Raw genomic sequence first — 13,301 nt, 5'->3', positions numbered from 1 at the left:
TGCACAACTTTATATAAAATATTCTGAGAAAGTTTTTTATGTGATTTGCAAAATATTCAAACAGTTATCATTTACTTATTCTTTTTTTCTTTATATTCCAAATACATTTAAATTATTTAATCTAGTCTGAATATGGTTGACTACTTTCATTACTATTACAGGCTTCAAATTCATTCCTTTCCATTGTGCTTTTCTTGTTTGCCAAACCAGCTGAATGTTCCAACCTCTATATTATTTGAAACCCAACACTAAACCACCCTCTCAGGAAGGGTATCTTGCATGCAAAGCTTTGGAACATATACATAAGGACAGGACTCTGACTAATGAGCAGTTCCTTAGCTTTACTTTAATTTTCCTTTTATTTTCATTGACAGTAAAGTTTTCTGGAAAGTACAATCAAGATAGTGTATTATTAGAAATAACAGTAAGAGAAGCTTGGTCATAAATGATAATAGTCATAATAAGAATCTCTCTTACCAAGGCATTCCACACAGAGAGATAACAGCACAATAAATAATTTCTCAACTGTCACACAACAAAGAAAACAAAATTGCAATAACAAAATGTGATTTTCTAAATGTTCTTACACTAAAAATAAAAGCAAAAATATGAGATCATGCACTGGAGCCAAAAGCTAAAAGTGAATAGTTATAGCAAAAGACATTGCAAAACATAGAAAATGTTCAAGTACTGTGAGAGGAGAGGGAAAGATTCAAATAGAATGGTTTCACAGTAAATCAATTATATTTACTACCCTAGGATAGACACTGACATAACTGTCTTTGTCCATTAATACTTTACACTGTTAGAATACATACTGTCATCCATTTAAAGGGAAGATTCCATTTCCTTGAGTATATTTCATATTACAAGGATGGAATTAAATTTATTGTTTACCTTATTTATAAGTAGACAATAATACTATAGGAGAAATATTCTCAAGAGCAGGCCAATGTGATGCCTTAGAACAGTAGGGGCCTGGGAGTTAAGAATCATTAACTTTGTCCTATTTTTGTCATTATCTGTGAAAAATTCATTTGAAATAGTCATCTAAATATTCTTCAAAATACTTCCCAGTCCTAAAACAAAATTTTGCTTCATGTTTCAATTTTGCTGTAAGAGTTGAACTATTGAAGCTAGCAGAGAGCAGTGAAAATAATAATAAAATAGCTTAAAATTTTTAATGATGCATAATTTTTAAAAAGTATTGAAAAAGAAGTCAGATCACTTAATGGAATTAAGTGGATAATGCTTTCGTGGGGTTGTTCAGCATAATAATTCTTCCCCAACATAACTAACCTAAGCAGTGCCTTTACACTTCATTGTTGAATAGTATATTGGATTCGAACAGTGGCTAGTTTCTACATGATTAGGAAAGACATGTTTGTCATGGGAGTAAAAAAATAAAATTTGTTTGTTAAATTACACATAAATATAAGGTACAAATGTATTTTTAAAATACAGATTAAAATAATCACACTTGCATTGTGTACATACGAAAATACAGTATTTAATATTCAATATACACAGACACATTTATGATAAATGCAACTATTTGGCAATGCCAGTTCTTTCAGGGTTTTTTCTGTCCCCCATTTCCATACACATGGAAACAAAAATGCTTCGCTGAAATTTCCTAGCTCTGGCGGACGTCTTGAAGCAGTTTGTTAATCTCAGCCACTAGCTCACTGGCATCCATGAGTTCGTGTTTCCCATCACTGAGGTGGTTGAGCACATTGTCAAAATCATCTTCTTCATAGTTTTCAGGGATCTCCTCCATGGCTGGCAGCCACTTTGAAGAAGGCTGCACACTGGAGTGGGTTCCAAGTGGGGGCCCGGGGGTGTTGGTGGGATTTTGAAAATGTGTACTGGCTGCCCAGGCCGCCACCCCTTGCGGGTAACCCCCGGGTTTGGCGGGCAAGGGTCCCTTCCTGCGTTCCAGGGAGTTGGACCGATCCATCTCGCTGCACTCGGAGTAGGCGTCCAGGGAAGGGGGTAGGAGGCGCTGGAACACGCTGCTCATTTCCGAGAGCAGAGAGGATGTGCTGGTGTCCCCCGTGTCCTCATCGTTTGGAGAGTCCTTCCCAAACGTGGAAAAACTCTTCTTCTTCTCACCAGAATCTGCAGGCTGGGTGTCATCCTCGAGACTCTGATGCGGATGCTGCTGCTGGGGTTGTGCCGGGAATTCTTCCCCCGGAATGAACATGTTACTCCTATAATCAGAGGACGGTGAGGGCAGCGGTGGCATCCAGCACTGGTCAGAGTGTCCCAGGACTCTGCACTCCTCTGTGCAGAGCCTCATAGCTGTGCATGCAGAAAACAATGGGGATTCAGTATTGTACTTTGCGTGACTCCAAATGATGCAAAAAATGTAATTTATGACTTTTAAAAATAGAATGGGACAGTTTTAAACTATGACCATGTTATCCTGTTATTATACATATTAGCTGCACTATAATTTTGGCTTTAATTTGAATACTTGAGGTTTCATAAATTTCAAGTTATTATAAAAAATCCTATCTGCTGGTGGATTTTTTCATTTACTGATCAAATAAGGAGAAAAGGGTTGCCACTCATGTATTTCTCAGGAATATTCCGCTATTCAAATGAGAAAATGGATCAAGAACTTACACATGAAAAGAGCTAAGGCGTGAAATAAATGCTGAAAGAAAATTCTAAAAACACAGACTTGTAAGGTAAAACCTATGACTTCAGAATGATACCAGATAATTCTTGAGCAATACTTTTGTGTAACTTTCTCAATATTGAGGTCTAGCTATAGTTAGTTTTAATGGAGGCATTGAAAATATAATATGCTATTGGGTAATTATACTTATTAATCTGTGTTAAAGGTTTTATAATTACTTATTGACTTGTTACTTTAAAGAGTAGTGAAAAGCATCCTCAATTACTGGGCTTCTACAGTTACCCTGTTAGGAAGTCTTCTAAAGGTTCAAAATACATTCATATTACAATACATATAAAAGCCATCAAACGGTGGAGGACATGAAAAATCCATTCCCTACCTCCTCCAGATGTTCCTGATGCTCTAATGGAATGTGAGTGGCCACACTCATAGAAAAAATGGATGATATGAGAAAAGCAGAAAAATAAAGAGGAAGAAAATCTCTAAATTTGGCAAGTACTATAACCAAACTACATGATTATGAGGAAATGCTAAGATATAAAATATACTCCACAAATTATTGACATTTCAGTGAAAACTAGGTCTCTACAATATCATGATTTCATTTCAGAGCAAACAACAGAATTCAGAAAATGCAAAATAATTCTCTTAGATTTGAAAGAAAATTAGATTGATTTCAGCCATACATGTTTATTCAGAGCTACTTTTGTAGATCTGGCTACTTAAGAAAGAGTTCTCTTCCTCCAAAATTATTGCTAAAAGGATGAACATGGCCAAGTCCCTTTTCAGGGGAAGCAAGTTGTCCATTGCAGTTGCTGTGGTATCCACACCACCTGGTAAAGTATCTGCATAGGAGAAGTATTCACTACAAATTTTCTGAATAAAACATGAAGCAAGTAATGTTGACCTTCTGAAAAGGAGAAGTAATGATCTTTGTTTAAAGCCATAGAAATCACTGCTCTTCGCTGCTTGAACTGTCAAGATACTTCTGTTCTTGAACTTCAGCAAGAAGTCCATTTCATTCATTTTTAATGAAAAAGGGGATAACATGAAGAACAAAAATGAGATCAAGCATTGTGAGAGAAAAAACTGAATTGCTAAGAAACCTAGAAATATAAAGGAAGTAGGGAAAATGTGGAGAAAAGTATGAACACGGAATCTATGTGACTCAAGGGGGCAGGGAGCAGAAAGGATACACATGGTGAAGCATTGTGTGATTGTGTTGTGAAGACAGGATAAATTTAAATAAGCAAGGATGCTTGAGTAAAAGTATATTTACACACCCTGACTTCATGCATTATTACTACTTGGAAATACTTACAAACTTTTTTTTTAATCATTTAATGAGGATAAAACCAAAAGGAGTTTAAAGTAACTGGAATACCTTAATAGCTATGAGGTTTTCTCAGCAGTGAAATAACTCTGGTAGTGGTAATGATTTTTTTTCCTTCTTCATTCCCTGGGTCTCTGAAAATGGAACTGAGATTTGTCTCTACTGTCTTACTTACATCCTGTCAAGAGGAAGGAAAACAGACCTGCTGACACCTCTTCATTAGTTTTCTGTCCTTTAACTCTGTAGTTTTAGAATTGGGAAAGCCTTAGTTGCTTGATTGATTGTTTGATTGGCTTTATGTTAACGTTTAATGGTGAGGAAAAAGGAAAATTACATAGCCTTCTAAGAAGCCTGACCATGACCTAGTTTCCTAGAGACCTAAATATGATGAATGTATAACCAACAATGCAATGCAACAATACAGGGGTGACTAACACAATCTGAAAGTTCTCAAAAATAATTTTGTTTGTAGGAATTTTTTAAACAGTAAATGCTATTAACAACTCCATCACAATAAGTAAGTGGAGCTTTAATTATAAAATAATAAATTAACTTTAAAATAATATGAAAAATTTTAAAAAATTGATGAAAAAGACTAATGAAGAGGATGGCAAAGAGAGAGAGAGAGGAGTATTGGTGCAGAAAAGAGGATTTCTTACAAGTTCATTGATATTTTCAACCTTTTCCCTGGAGACTCAACTGTTTGAAAACATTCTCTGTGTATAAGTAATTCAGTACCACAGATGTTCCATGTTATATCCCCAGGATCAGGACTTGTTGGCAAGTAGAGCAAGTGGTTAATCTTTCTGTGGCTCCTTGAAAGTCCTGCTAGGTGGTGAAGTTTCCCCTGAAGAGGGAGCACAAGGTGGAAGCCAGAGGACTCTATTTTCCCACTAGAGGGCTATGAATTTTGTCACTGTACTGTACATTATAGGTGGGGCAGGAAGCAGAACATCAAATGTAAGAAGAAAAACGTATGTCTTCTTTCAATCAAGTCATTAGTCATGGGGTGATCAATCATTATCTATTAAGAGCCTCCCATATTTGAAGTGCAATGATAGCACCCTGCCATCAAAAGGTTTAAGATTTAGTTCTGAGTCAAGTGTAGCAAGTGAGGTCATAAATCCCCAGTTAAAATGTCAGACTAGAAGAGGCTGTGGTCATGTCAAACTAGAGGCTGTGGGCAAGAAAAGAGGGTGGAGGTAGAGGCAGAAGTAGTTAAAAGAAGAGCTACTTAAACTTTGAGAGATGAATAGGATTCACACACACAGTGAAGAGAAGCCAGTTTTCCAGGTAGGAAGGGCACCACGAGCAAAGGATCAGTATGTTAAGTAAAGAGATGCTTCTGCCTACTGCAAAAGATACAAAAATGGCAAAATTGAGAGTTAATAAGCTAGGAGTGGATTTCATTGGCCTTTGAATGCCAAGATAAACAGTTTATTTCAGTGTTGCTGGGCAACAAGAGTCAAGTATTGATTTTCAGACAAAAAGTGTAAATTGAAAGGTTCTGAATAGGTAGTGAAAGCTGTACTAAAGAAAGATCTGACAAAGGGAGGAGCTACTAGATAGTGAATATCAGCTTGTATACTGGTACAGGAAATCAATCATAGAAGAAAGGCTGGAACAGAGCTAGGATACCTGCCATGAGAAAGGACAGAACACAAAATTAAAAAGGAATGTTTGAAGTAAGTACTCACAGATGGCAGACTGATGAAAAGGGAAATGGACTTAAGAGGAAGGAATATCGTAAGAAACAAAATCAAAAGCCTTTACGAATCATCCTGATGAAGCTAATACAATGGGAAAATGGAGATTTTGCAGGCTTAGTGTTATAGTTCAAAGTTGAATGAGTAAGAAAGAAAGTATGTTGACAAATATGAGCCACTAGACAAAAATGCATGCTGATTTCACTACTCAAAATGTAAGATATTTGTGTGGGAATTAATAGAATGAATGACCAGAAATGACCCTGTTGGCAGGCAGTGCAACATAACATAATCTATATTTGTTCATAGTCTAAGGCAGAAAAACAGCTGGAATAAGATTTAATTCCTAAAAATATGCATGCTTTAGAAGAATATGCTGATCTCTGTTAATAGCATTCAAATGTGGACTTACATGCTTTTCTACTTGGGATATTCTCTGGGAACATAAGTTTACAAAGTACAAGTTTTACACCTGAATGTGCCTGGAGAAGTTGCCAGGGTGAATAATAAACTAGAATATGCGTAAAGTAGCATCAGAATGTTGTTCATAATTAAGGGATCGTTATCTTTGTGTAAATATTCAATGTGCACATTGTAGTCTATATAAGCCAAACATGAATATATCATACGTAGACCAGTGCTGATTTCTTGGTGCTCTGTGTATCCAAGATAGCTCTGACCACAGTCCTCACACATGGAGGTAGGCACCCAGTAACGCAGAAATGCATCTACTGTAATACAATATGTTGAAATGCAATGTCATACACCAGCAAAATAGCTCTCCCACCACACATCTGGATTAAGTATGATTGTGTAAATATGAAATTGTTTCTTCAAGGGTTTTGTATGTTAAGTAGAGTTAGGAATGATAACCCTAGAGGTAAGCCTCTAATTTTGAAAAGAAATATGACATAGATGGAGCTTAAAGTCACTCACTAAACAAGATTCATGTTTTTTAGGTTTTGTCTATGTCTACCTATTATTTCCCTAATGTATTCATTCCTTAGCATTTATTGAGTTCAAGTGCTAGATAACTCTCCTGCTGTGAACCTATGTGGAGGTAGTAACTTTGAACATATAGAAAAGAGTAAAAGAAGAACCTTGACTTAAAAAAGACTCATGATTGGCTATTTGGATTATACAATTTCAGAATTAAAAAAAGGATGTTAGGCACCATTTAGTCTCACAAATGGCAAGGTTACCTAAATAGGGGAAGCTATTCTCCATTTAATTATGCTGATAAATTTAAATTTCAATGAATACACTGCATACAAATTTAAAAATATATAATACAATATTAACATTATGCCCATTATGTTACTTTTCAATTTTATGAAATGAAATTACATTATTAAAAAGTGAGGATTAATATTCAAAATTTGAGTTCTGTTAGTATCACAGAATCATAGAAATCTCTAGTAACCTTCTCCATTACACAAGAATAATAAAACTGCCTTTCTTTAAACAAACTCTTGGAGTCCATATATGTTCCACTACGTTTTCAGAGATTTCTCTTCAAATTGGTCTAGACAGTCTATGAAAAGAGAAAAAAACATGAAAAACACCAAGGATGACTGTGAAAACAGGTTCTCAGGTACCAGTGGCTCTTAATGCCACTAGTAGTCCTTTCTACACATTCCTCCTTCCAGAGATGTAGTATCTAATACTGTAATAACATAATTGAATAAGCAACAATTAATAGTTACATGGAGGGTAGTAAGACTTTTGAACATAAGAAAAATAAGCCACATAACTTATTAAAAAAAAACTATTATTTCATCTATTCTAAAGATCAGTATTTAAGTGTGCGGGGAATGGTTCAAATCTCACCTCTACCGAATACATACTGCCTGATTTGGGATACATTTTCTGAACTTTATAAGCTTCAGTTTTCAAATATGAAAAAAAATATGAATGATCACCACCACTACCAATCCCTATGTCAAAACCTTAAGAGAGGCAATGCAGGTACAGAACTCCTCATGGGCCTAGAGTGAACCCTGGGACGTGTTTGGTAACACCTACTGCTACTACTACTCTTAATATTAATACTGCTTTGGCTACTGCCCCCACTACTACCATAGTTTATGAGAGATAGTTTCCATTTACAGTCATCCCTCGATATCCATGGGGGATTGGTTGCAGGACCCTTGTGGATGCCAAAATTTGGGAATGCTTAAGTCCCTTATATAAAGTGTCCTAGTATTTGCATATAATTTATGCATATCCTCCCATACATTTTAAATCATCTCTAAATTACTTATAATATCTAATACAATGTAATACTATGTAAACAGTTGTTATGCACTATTGTTTTTATAATTTGTATTTTTATTGTTGTATTGTTATTTTTTATGTTTTTTCCCAAATATTTTCAATCAAGGGTTAGTTAATCCCTGGATGGGGAACCCACGAATTATAGACAGTCTACTGTACTGATCTCTCTTGAATTTCTGTGGCTCTCTGATGCTCTCTCGTGTTTATTCCTAAACATTCTTTTTATCTATATTTAGAATATAGATGTTTGACAGAACTAAAATGGGTGATACAATATTCTGCCTTTCATTTATCAAATGGCATTCATTGGCTCAACATTTAGAAACACGTATAGCCAAAAGAACACTTATGTGGGCCTAAGGGTTGATTTAATCTTGAAGTCTTTAGTAACAGAGTTGCTACAATAATGCAATCAGTTTTTACTCAGTTGGTTCAAGAGTCTCTACTGTACAATTAGAGGGAAGGGACTCTAAGAAGAAAATGTGGCTCAAAACTTAATAGAATCTCCTCCATCTAACCTTGTACTTATATATTCCCCTCTTGGATCCCGGCTCGTCTTCCACTATGGTACAGACATAAAATGAAAGGTAGCAAAAGACATTCTATGCTTGCCACCTACAAAGATGCATTCTTTCTCCTATTTTTAATGCTTAAAGTATACCATTTCTAGTGTATTTTAGTCTCTGATTTTGTGAGTTTGTTCCCATCACAGGAAATGCATCCTCCAAATTATAGCCCAGTTCACCACTATGCACCAAAACAGGCTGTCTGAATAAAAACCACCACCCAGTAATTTTGTACAGAGTTGCTCAAGAGTGTTCTTATGGCAGTCCTGGATGAGGTAGAAAAAGGAGGGAAGTGGTTCTCTATTCTCTCCCGACCCCTCCCTTCTTGTTCTATTAAGCTCTCATTCTTACTCCTTTTCTACTGACTGCTTTATATGAATTTTAAGAAAATAATGTTGTTTCAGTTTCTGTTCATTGCTAAGAGTGTGCAGATTGCAAGTATTTTAGTGCAAAGGACAAATAAAAAAGAAACACAAGCATGAGAGAAATTTTTCACTTTGCTGGTGTTGTGGTAGAACTGAAAATAAAGATTTATCTATCACTACCCTCTTACCTGCTGGAATCCTCCCATCTGTAAGAAACAGGTCGCTGAATCCTTCACCCAGCAGCCTATCTATAGGAGAATCTCGTCCCAAATCATAATCACTGTCTCCTGCTTCACTGTCACCACGGCCACTGTCTTTCAAGCTAAATTTGTCCATGTCTTGAAGGGCATATCTAGAAAGATAAATCAGGAAAAATATGGTTTTTACTCTTCAGTATTTATGTTGAGATTTAATAGGTAACAGAATAATTCATACCTATAGCTCCTGGAATATTTGTTTCCTCGAAAACTTGGCCTTGGCTGATATTGCCCCTGGTGAAGCATCGAAAGAAGCTGGGAGACCTGCTGGAAAGCAAATAGGCAGAACTGATTCCTGGAAACAAAACCCCAAAAACTCACAATCTTTATGCAAAGAAAAGCAGTTACTTGTTATTTCATACTAAGTAACTAAACATGTTATCTCTATTTTATGGATTTGCATATGCTGGACTGTGGCAGCCAGCTACCAAATATAACTGAAATATATCCCAGAGAGATGTGGATGATCTAATACAACTGACTTTTTTCTTTTTGAAAGAGGACTCCCTTTTAAATAACTGATATATTTCCTTTATAGTTCAGGGAAAGTGGCCAGTTACAAAAATACATGGAAAACGTTGTAAAATACAACATGGTAATACACATAGTTAAAGTCAGAAAATTTTCCAAAATTGGACAAAAATAGCATTCATAGAGATGGGATTTTGGAGGCCTCAGTTTTTGATTTTTCAGTAGAGACCAAAGTAGAGAGTAAAGCAAGTCCCTTTACTTATTGGCTTCTCAGTACCTTAATCTGGGAAGTAAAGGGACTCTAAGTAGATAGTCCTTTGTGTGCTTCACATTTATTTTTAAATATTATACATATTACATGCAAGTAAATTATTTAAGAAAAAACAGTATGCTAATGTGTACATACTTGCTACATATTCACAATGTAACTTATATCCTATTTAATTTGTATATTGTTAGTATTGTTACTTATTAATGAAATTATTTAAGAACTAATGAGCACAACTTCTGAACATAGCAGCTGACATTGTCAGTGAGTTAATGCAGTTTATGATCTTACCTCAACAGCAGGAGTGGCGTGGGTGAGTTCCAATGAGAAATTCTCCGGCACGTGGTTTGATGAGATTGTTACCAAACTGTTGAGTGACTGGTGACTGTTGTGACTCTGCCGGCTGCTCATTTGCCCTCTTTCTAAGGTAGGAGATGAAGATGGAGATGATCTGTGATGAGATCTGATGGGCAGAGTGCCATTAATGGTAGGCACCAATGTGATGTCCCCTTTGTGAATCTGCCTGGATGGCCTTTTTGGGTGGTGCTGGTAAGTTGATTCTGCCACCCTGCAGTTGTAGGATCTAGTATCTTTCTTTTCTCGGTTACACCTAGTTGCAAATAGAACCATGATAACCAACAACAGTGCACAGATTGCTCCTAAGGAAATAATTATCATCATGGAGAAATCCCAGGATGCCTGGCTTACTGAAGTCATTGCTGTACTGGTCACTGACTCTGCATATTCAAAGATCGCGCACTTCAGAAGGACTTTGGTATGCAGCTGAGGATTGCCTTTGTCCTGAATAATAACCAAAAGCTCCCATTCTGTGGAGAGAACAGATTCCATGCTCACATTGGTATGGATGTCACATGATCGTGGATCAATTGTGAAGATATTTTCCTCATTACCTCCTATTATGGAGCAGCTGAGTTCAGCATTCACACCAGAGTCTCTGTCAATTGCCCTTATTCTTGTGACATGAAAGCCACTTTCAGCCCCTTTGGGGATGGAGATTTCTGCGGTATTATTTCTCAGTACAGGCCCTATAACCACAGGGACATTATCATTTTCATCAATGATGGTGAGTACAACTGTGGTATTGCTTACAAGTTGCTTCGGACTTCCTCCATCTCTTGCTTCTACCACAAAAGTGATCTGACTCACTTCTTCATGGTCAAAGATTGTGAGGGCATAGATGGCTCCATTGGATGGGTCAATGGTTACATATGTAGTTATGGACCTTCCTAGGATAAAACCCTCCAGAATGGTATATGTCACTAGCCCATTTTCTCCAAGATCAGGATCTGTGGCTGTAACAGTGGTAATATATGCCCCAGGCGAGTTATTCTCCGAGATTACAAATTCATATCGGCTTCTCTGGAATTGGGGTGGATTGTCATTTATATCATTGATTTGAACAGTAAAATGTTTCACTGTAGAGAGACTGGGTGTCCCCTTGTCCTCAGCAATTACAGTCAAACCATATTCAGATCTCTTTTCTCTATCCAGTGTGGCATTAGTCAAGATTAAATAATTGTTTTCATAAGTCTTCTGAAGTTTAAAGTGACCATGTCCATGAAGCTTACAAACTATTTCTCCATTCAGCCCAGAATCCTTGTCCTGAACCCCAACCAAAGCCACAAATGTGTCAATAGGATCCCCTTCAAAAATATAAGATACTTCTTCTTTTCCAGGGGACATGAGGTTGATGTTAATTTCAGGTTTGTTGTCATTAACATCCACAACCTTAATTATAATTTTGCAATGAGCTGGGATCGAATTCGGACCCAAATCTTGAGCTTGAACATCAATCTCATAGGATTTGGTGATTTCATAATCCACTTGCTTGAAAAGAGTCAAATGTCCTCTTTCTGAATCAATTTTAAAAGTCTCTATAATTTTAGGAGACACATGACTGCTGAAGGAATATACAATTTTCCCATTGGCGCCCTCATCTGGATCAGTGGCATTCAGATCTAGGAGCAAAGTGCCAACAGGGGAGTTTTCTAAGAGTTGTATTATATAAGACTGCTGCTCAAAGGCAGGGCTGTTGTCGTTGGAGTCCGAAATGCTTATTTTTAGGATGGATGAGCCGGACCTCTGAGGCACCCCCATGTCTGAGGCAGTGAGCTGAAGCTCATAGCTTGACTTCAGCTCCCGATCCAACTCTCTGACCACTATGAGTTCTGCGTACTTGGCTCCATCAGTCCTGGTCCGAACCTCGATATTAAAAAAATCATTGGCAGAGAGGGAGTATGTGTGGAGGGAATTTTCTCCAACATCTGGATCAAATGCACTGTCCAGGGGGATACGAGTCCCAACTGCCGCACTCTCAGATATCTCAATAGGTATGAGAGATCTTGAAAACTGGGGAGAATTGTCATTAATATCCAGCACTTCAACTTCAATATGGAAAAGCTGCAGATGCTCTGTGGGTAAAGTGATCACATCAAACTCTATAGAACAGTTCAAGTTTTTCTGGCATAGTTGTTCACGGTCAATTGTAGCTCCTATGCTGATTTCCCCATTATCCTCGTTTACTACAAGTAGAGGAGAATTTCCCCTTTGCATGGCTCGAAAACGAACAGAAGAAGGATTAGGCAGCTTCAATAAAACATCAGCCACATCCTCTGATAGTCTTGCAATGACCGATCCAACCCTCTGTTCCTCATAAATCCTGTATTTCAAATTCTTGCCCAATGCAACGTGGTTGAAAGACACCGTCAGGAGTGCAAAAACAAATCTAAAGTGCATTTTAGGATTCATTTGGCGCATTGGTCAGTTTGTGAGATTTCCCTCACGGAGCAAGTTCAAAACAGCAAAGCAATCCCCTCAACTTCCTTTGGCAACTTAAAGCTAAGCTACATTTGGCACTGGAAACTTGAAAGCGTCTCTTAATAACACAGCACAGCAATTAATAGCTCACAAACTTTTGTTTTATACACACCGTGTCACGACTTGCAGACACTATCGGCACGGAGTCCAGTCCTTGCGTTCGTTTGGCCGGCCGCCCTCTGGCCAGGCAGGAGAGTGTCACCGCCGCGGTTCCCCCTCGTGGAGCCGGAATCCGTCTATCGCGGGGCGCCGGCGGGGTCTGGGCGGATCTCTCCCGAGCGGTCTTTCTCTCTCTCTCTGCTCGGCTGCAGACTCAACACCCGCGATTGCTGACTCCGGGCTAAAATCTGTACAACTTCACTTCCACTCAGACAAAGCTCTTGCCCGGCGTGTGTTGAATCGCTTCCAGCCAATCAGCGTGCTTCCAAATCAAAAGCTGATGGAGTCCCCAGAGCTAGAGGGAGGGCGGGAGGGGAGGGTGGGAGAGGGACGGAGACCGAGACAAGGCAGGCGGGGCCGGGGCGAGGGGGGAGGGGCGAGGGCGGAGGGCGCCGGGGCGGGGGGGCCATTCCT

At 38.0% G+C, this 13,301-nt stretch overlaps 1 protein-coding gene across 2 annotated transcripts; it reads right to left on the bottom strand.

The window, feature by feature from the left end:
- Positions 1–340: 340 nt before the first annotated feature.
- PCDH18 (protocadherin 18) lies at positions 341–13,077 on the bottom strand. 2 transcript variants are annotated; one of them, XM_045552277.1, is made up of 4 exons: positions 10,182–13,077; positions 9,330–9,418; positions 9,083–9,246; positions 341–2,304 (listed from the first exon to the last, which is right to left on the bottom strand). In XM_045552277.1, exons 1-4 carry the CDS (start codon positions 12,666–12,668, stop codon positions 1,637–1,639), a joined length of 3,408 nt encoding a protein of 1,135 aa, XP_045408233.1. In that variant the 5' UTR covers positions 12,669–13,077; the 3' UTR covers positions 341–1,636. The 2 variants fall into 2 exon arrangements, with proteins under 2 accessions (XP_045408233.1, XP_045408234.1); XM_045552278.1 differs by having other exon boundaries at positions 9,330–9,415.
- Positions 13,078–13,301: the final 224 nt, after the last annotated feature.

The sequence above is a fragment of the Lemur catta genome, chromosome 5 (assembly GCF_020740605.2).
Source record: "Lemur catta isolate mLemCat1 chromosome 5, mLemCat1.pri, whole genome shotgun sequence".
Taxonomy (NCBI): Eukaryota; Metazoa; Chordata; class Mammalia; order Primates; family Lemuridae; genus Lemur; species Lemur catta.
The sequence above is the reverse complement of the archived record's forward strand: the minus strand, read 5'-3'. Positions and strand labels throughout refer to the sequence as shown.

Excerpts from the sequence above, each read along its gene's own strand:
- PCDH18 (XM_045552277.1), bottom strand. The coding sequence starts at position 12,668 with ATGCGCCAAATGAATCCTAAAATGCACTTTAGATTTGTTTTTGCACTC. Across the intron at positions 9,247-9,329 it reads AAATATTCCAGGAGCTATAG|ATATGCCCTTCAAGACATGG; the intron begins GTATGAATTATT and ends TTATCTTTCTAG. Across the intron at positions 2,305-9,082 it reads AGATGGGAGGATTCCAGCAG|CTATGAGGCTCTGCACAGAG; the intron begins GTAAGAGGGTAG and ends CTGCATGCACAG.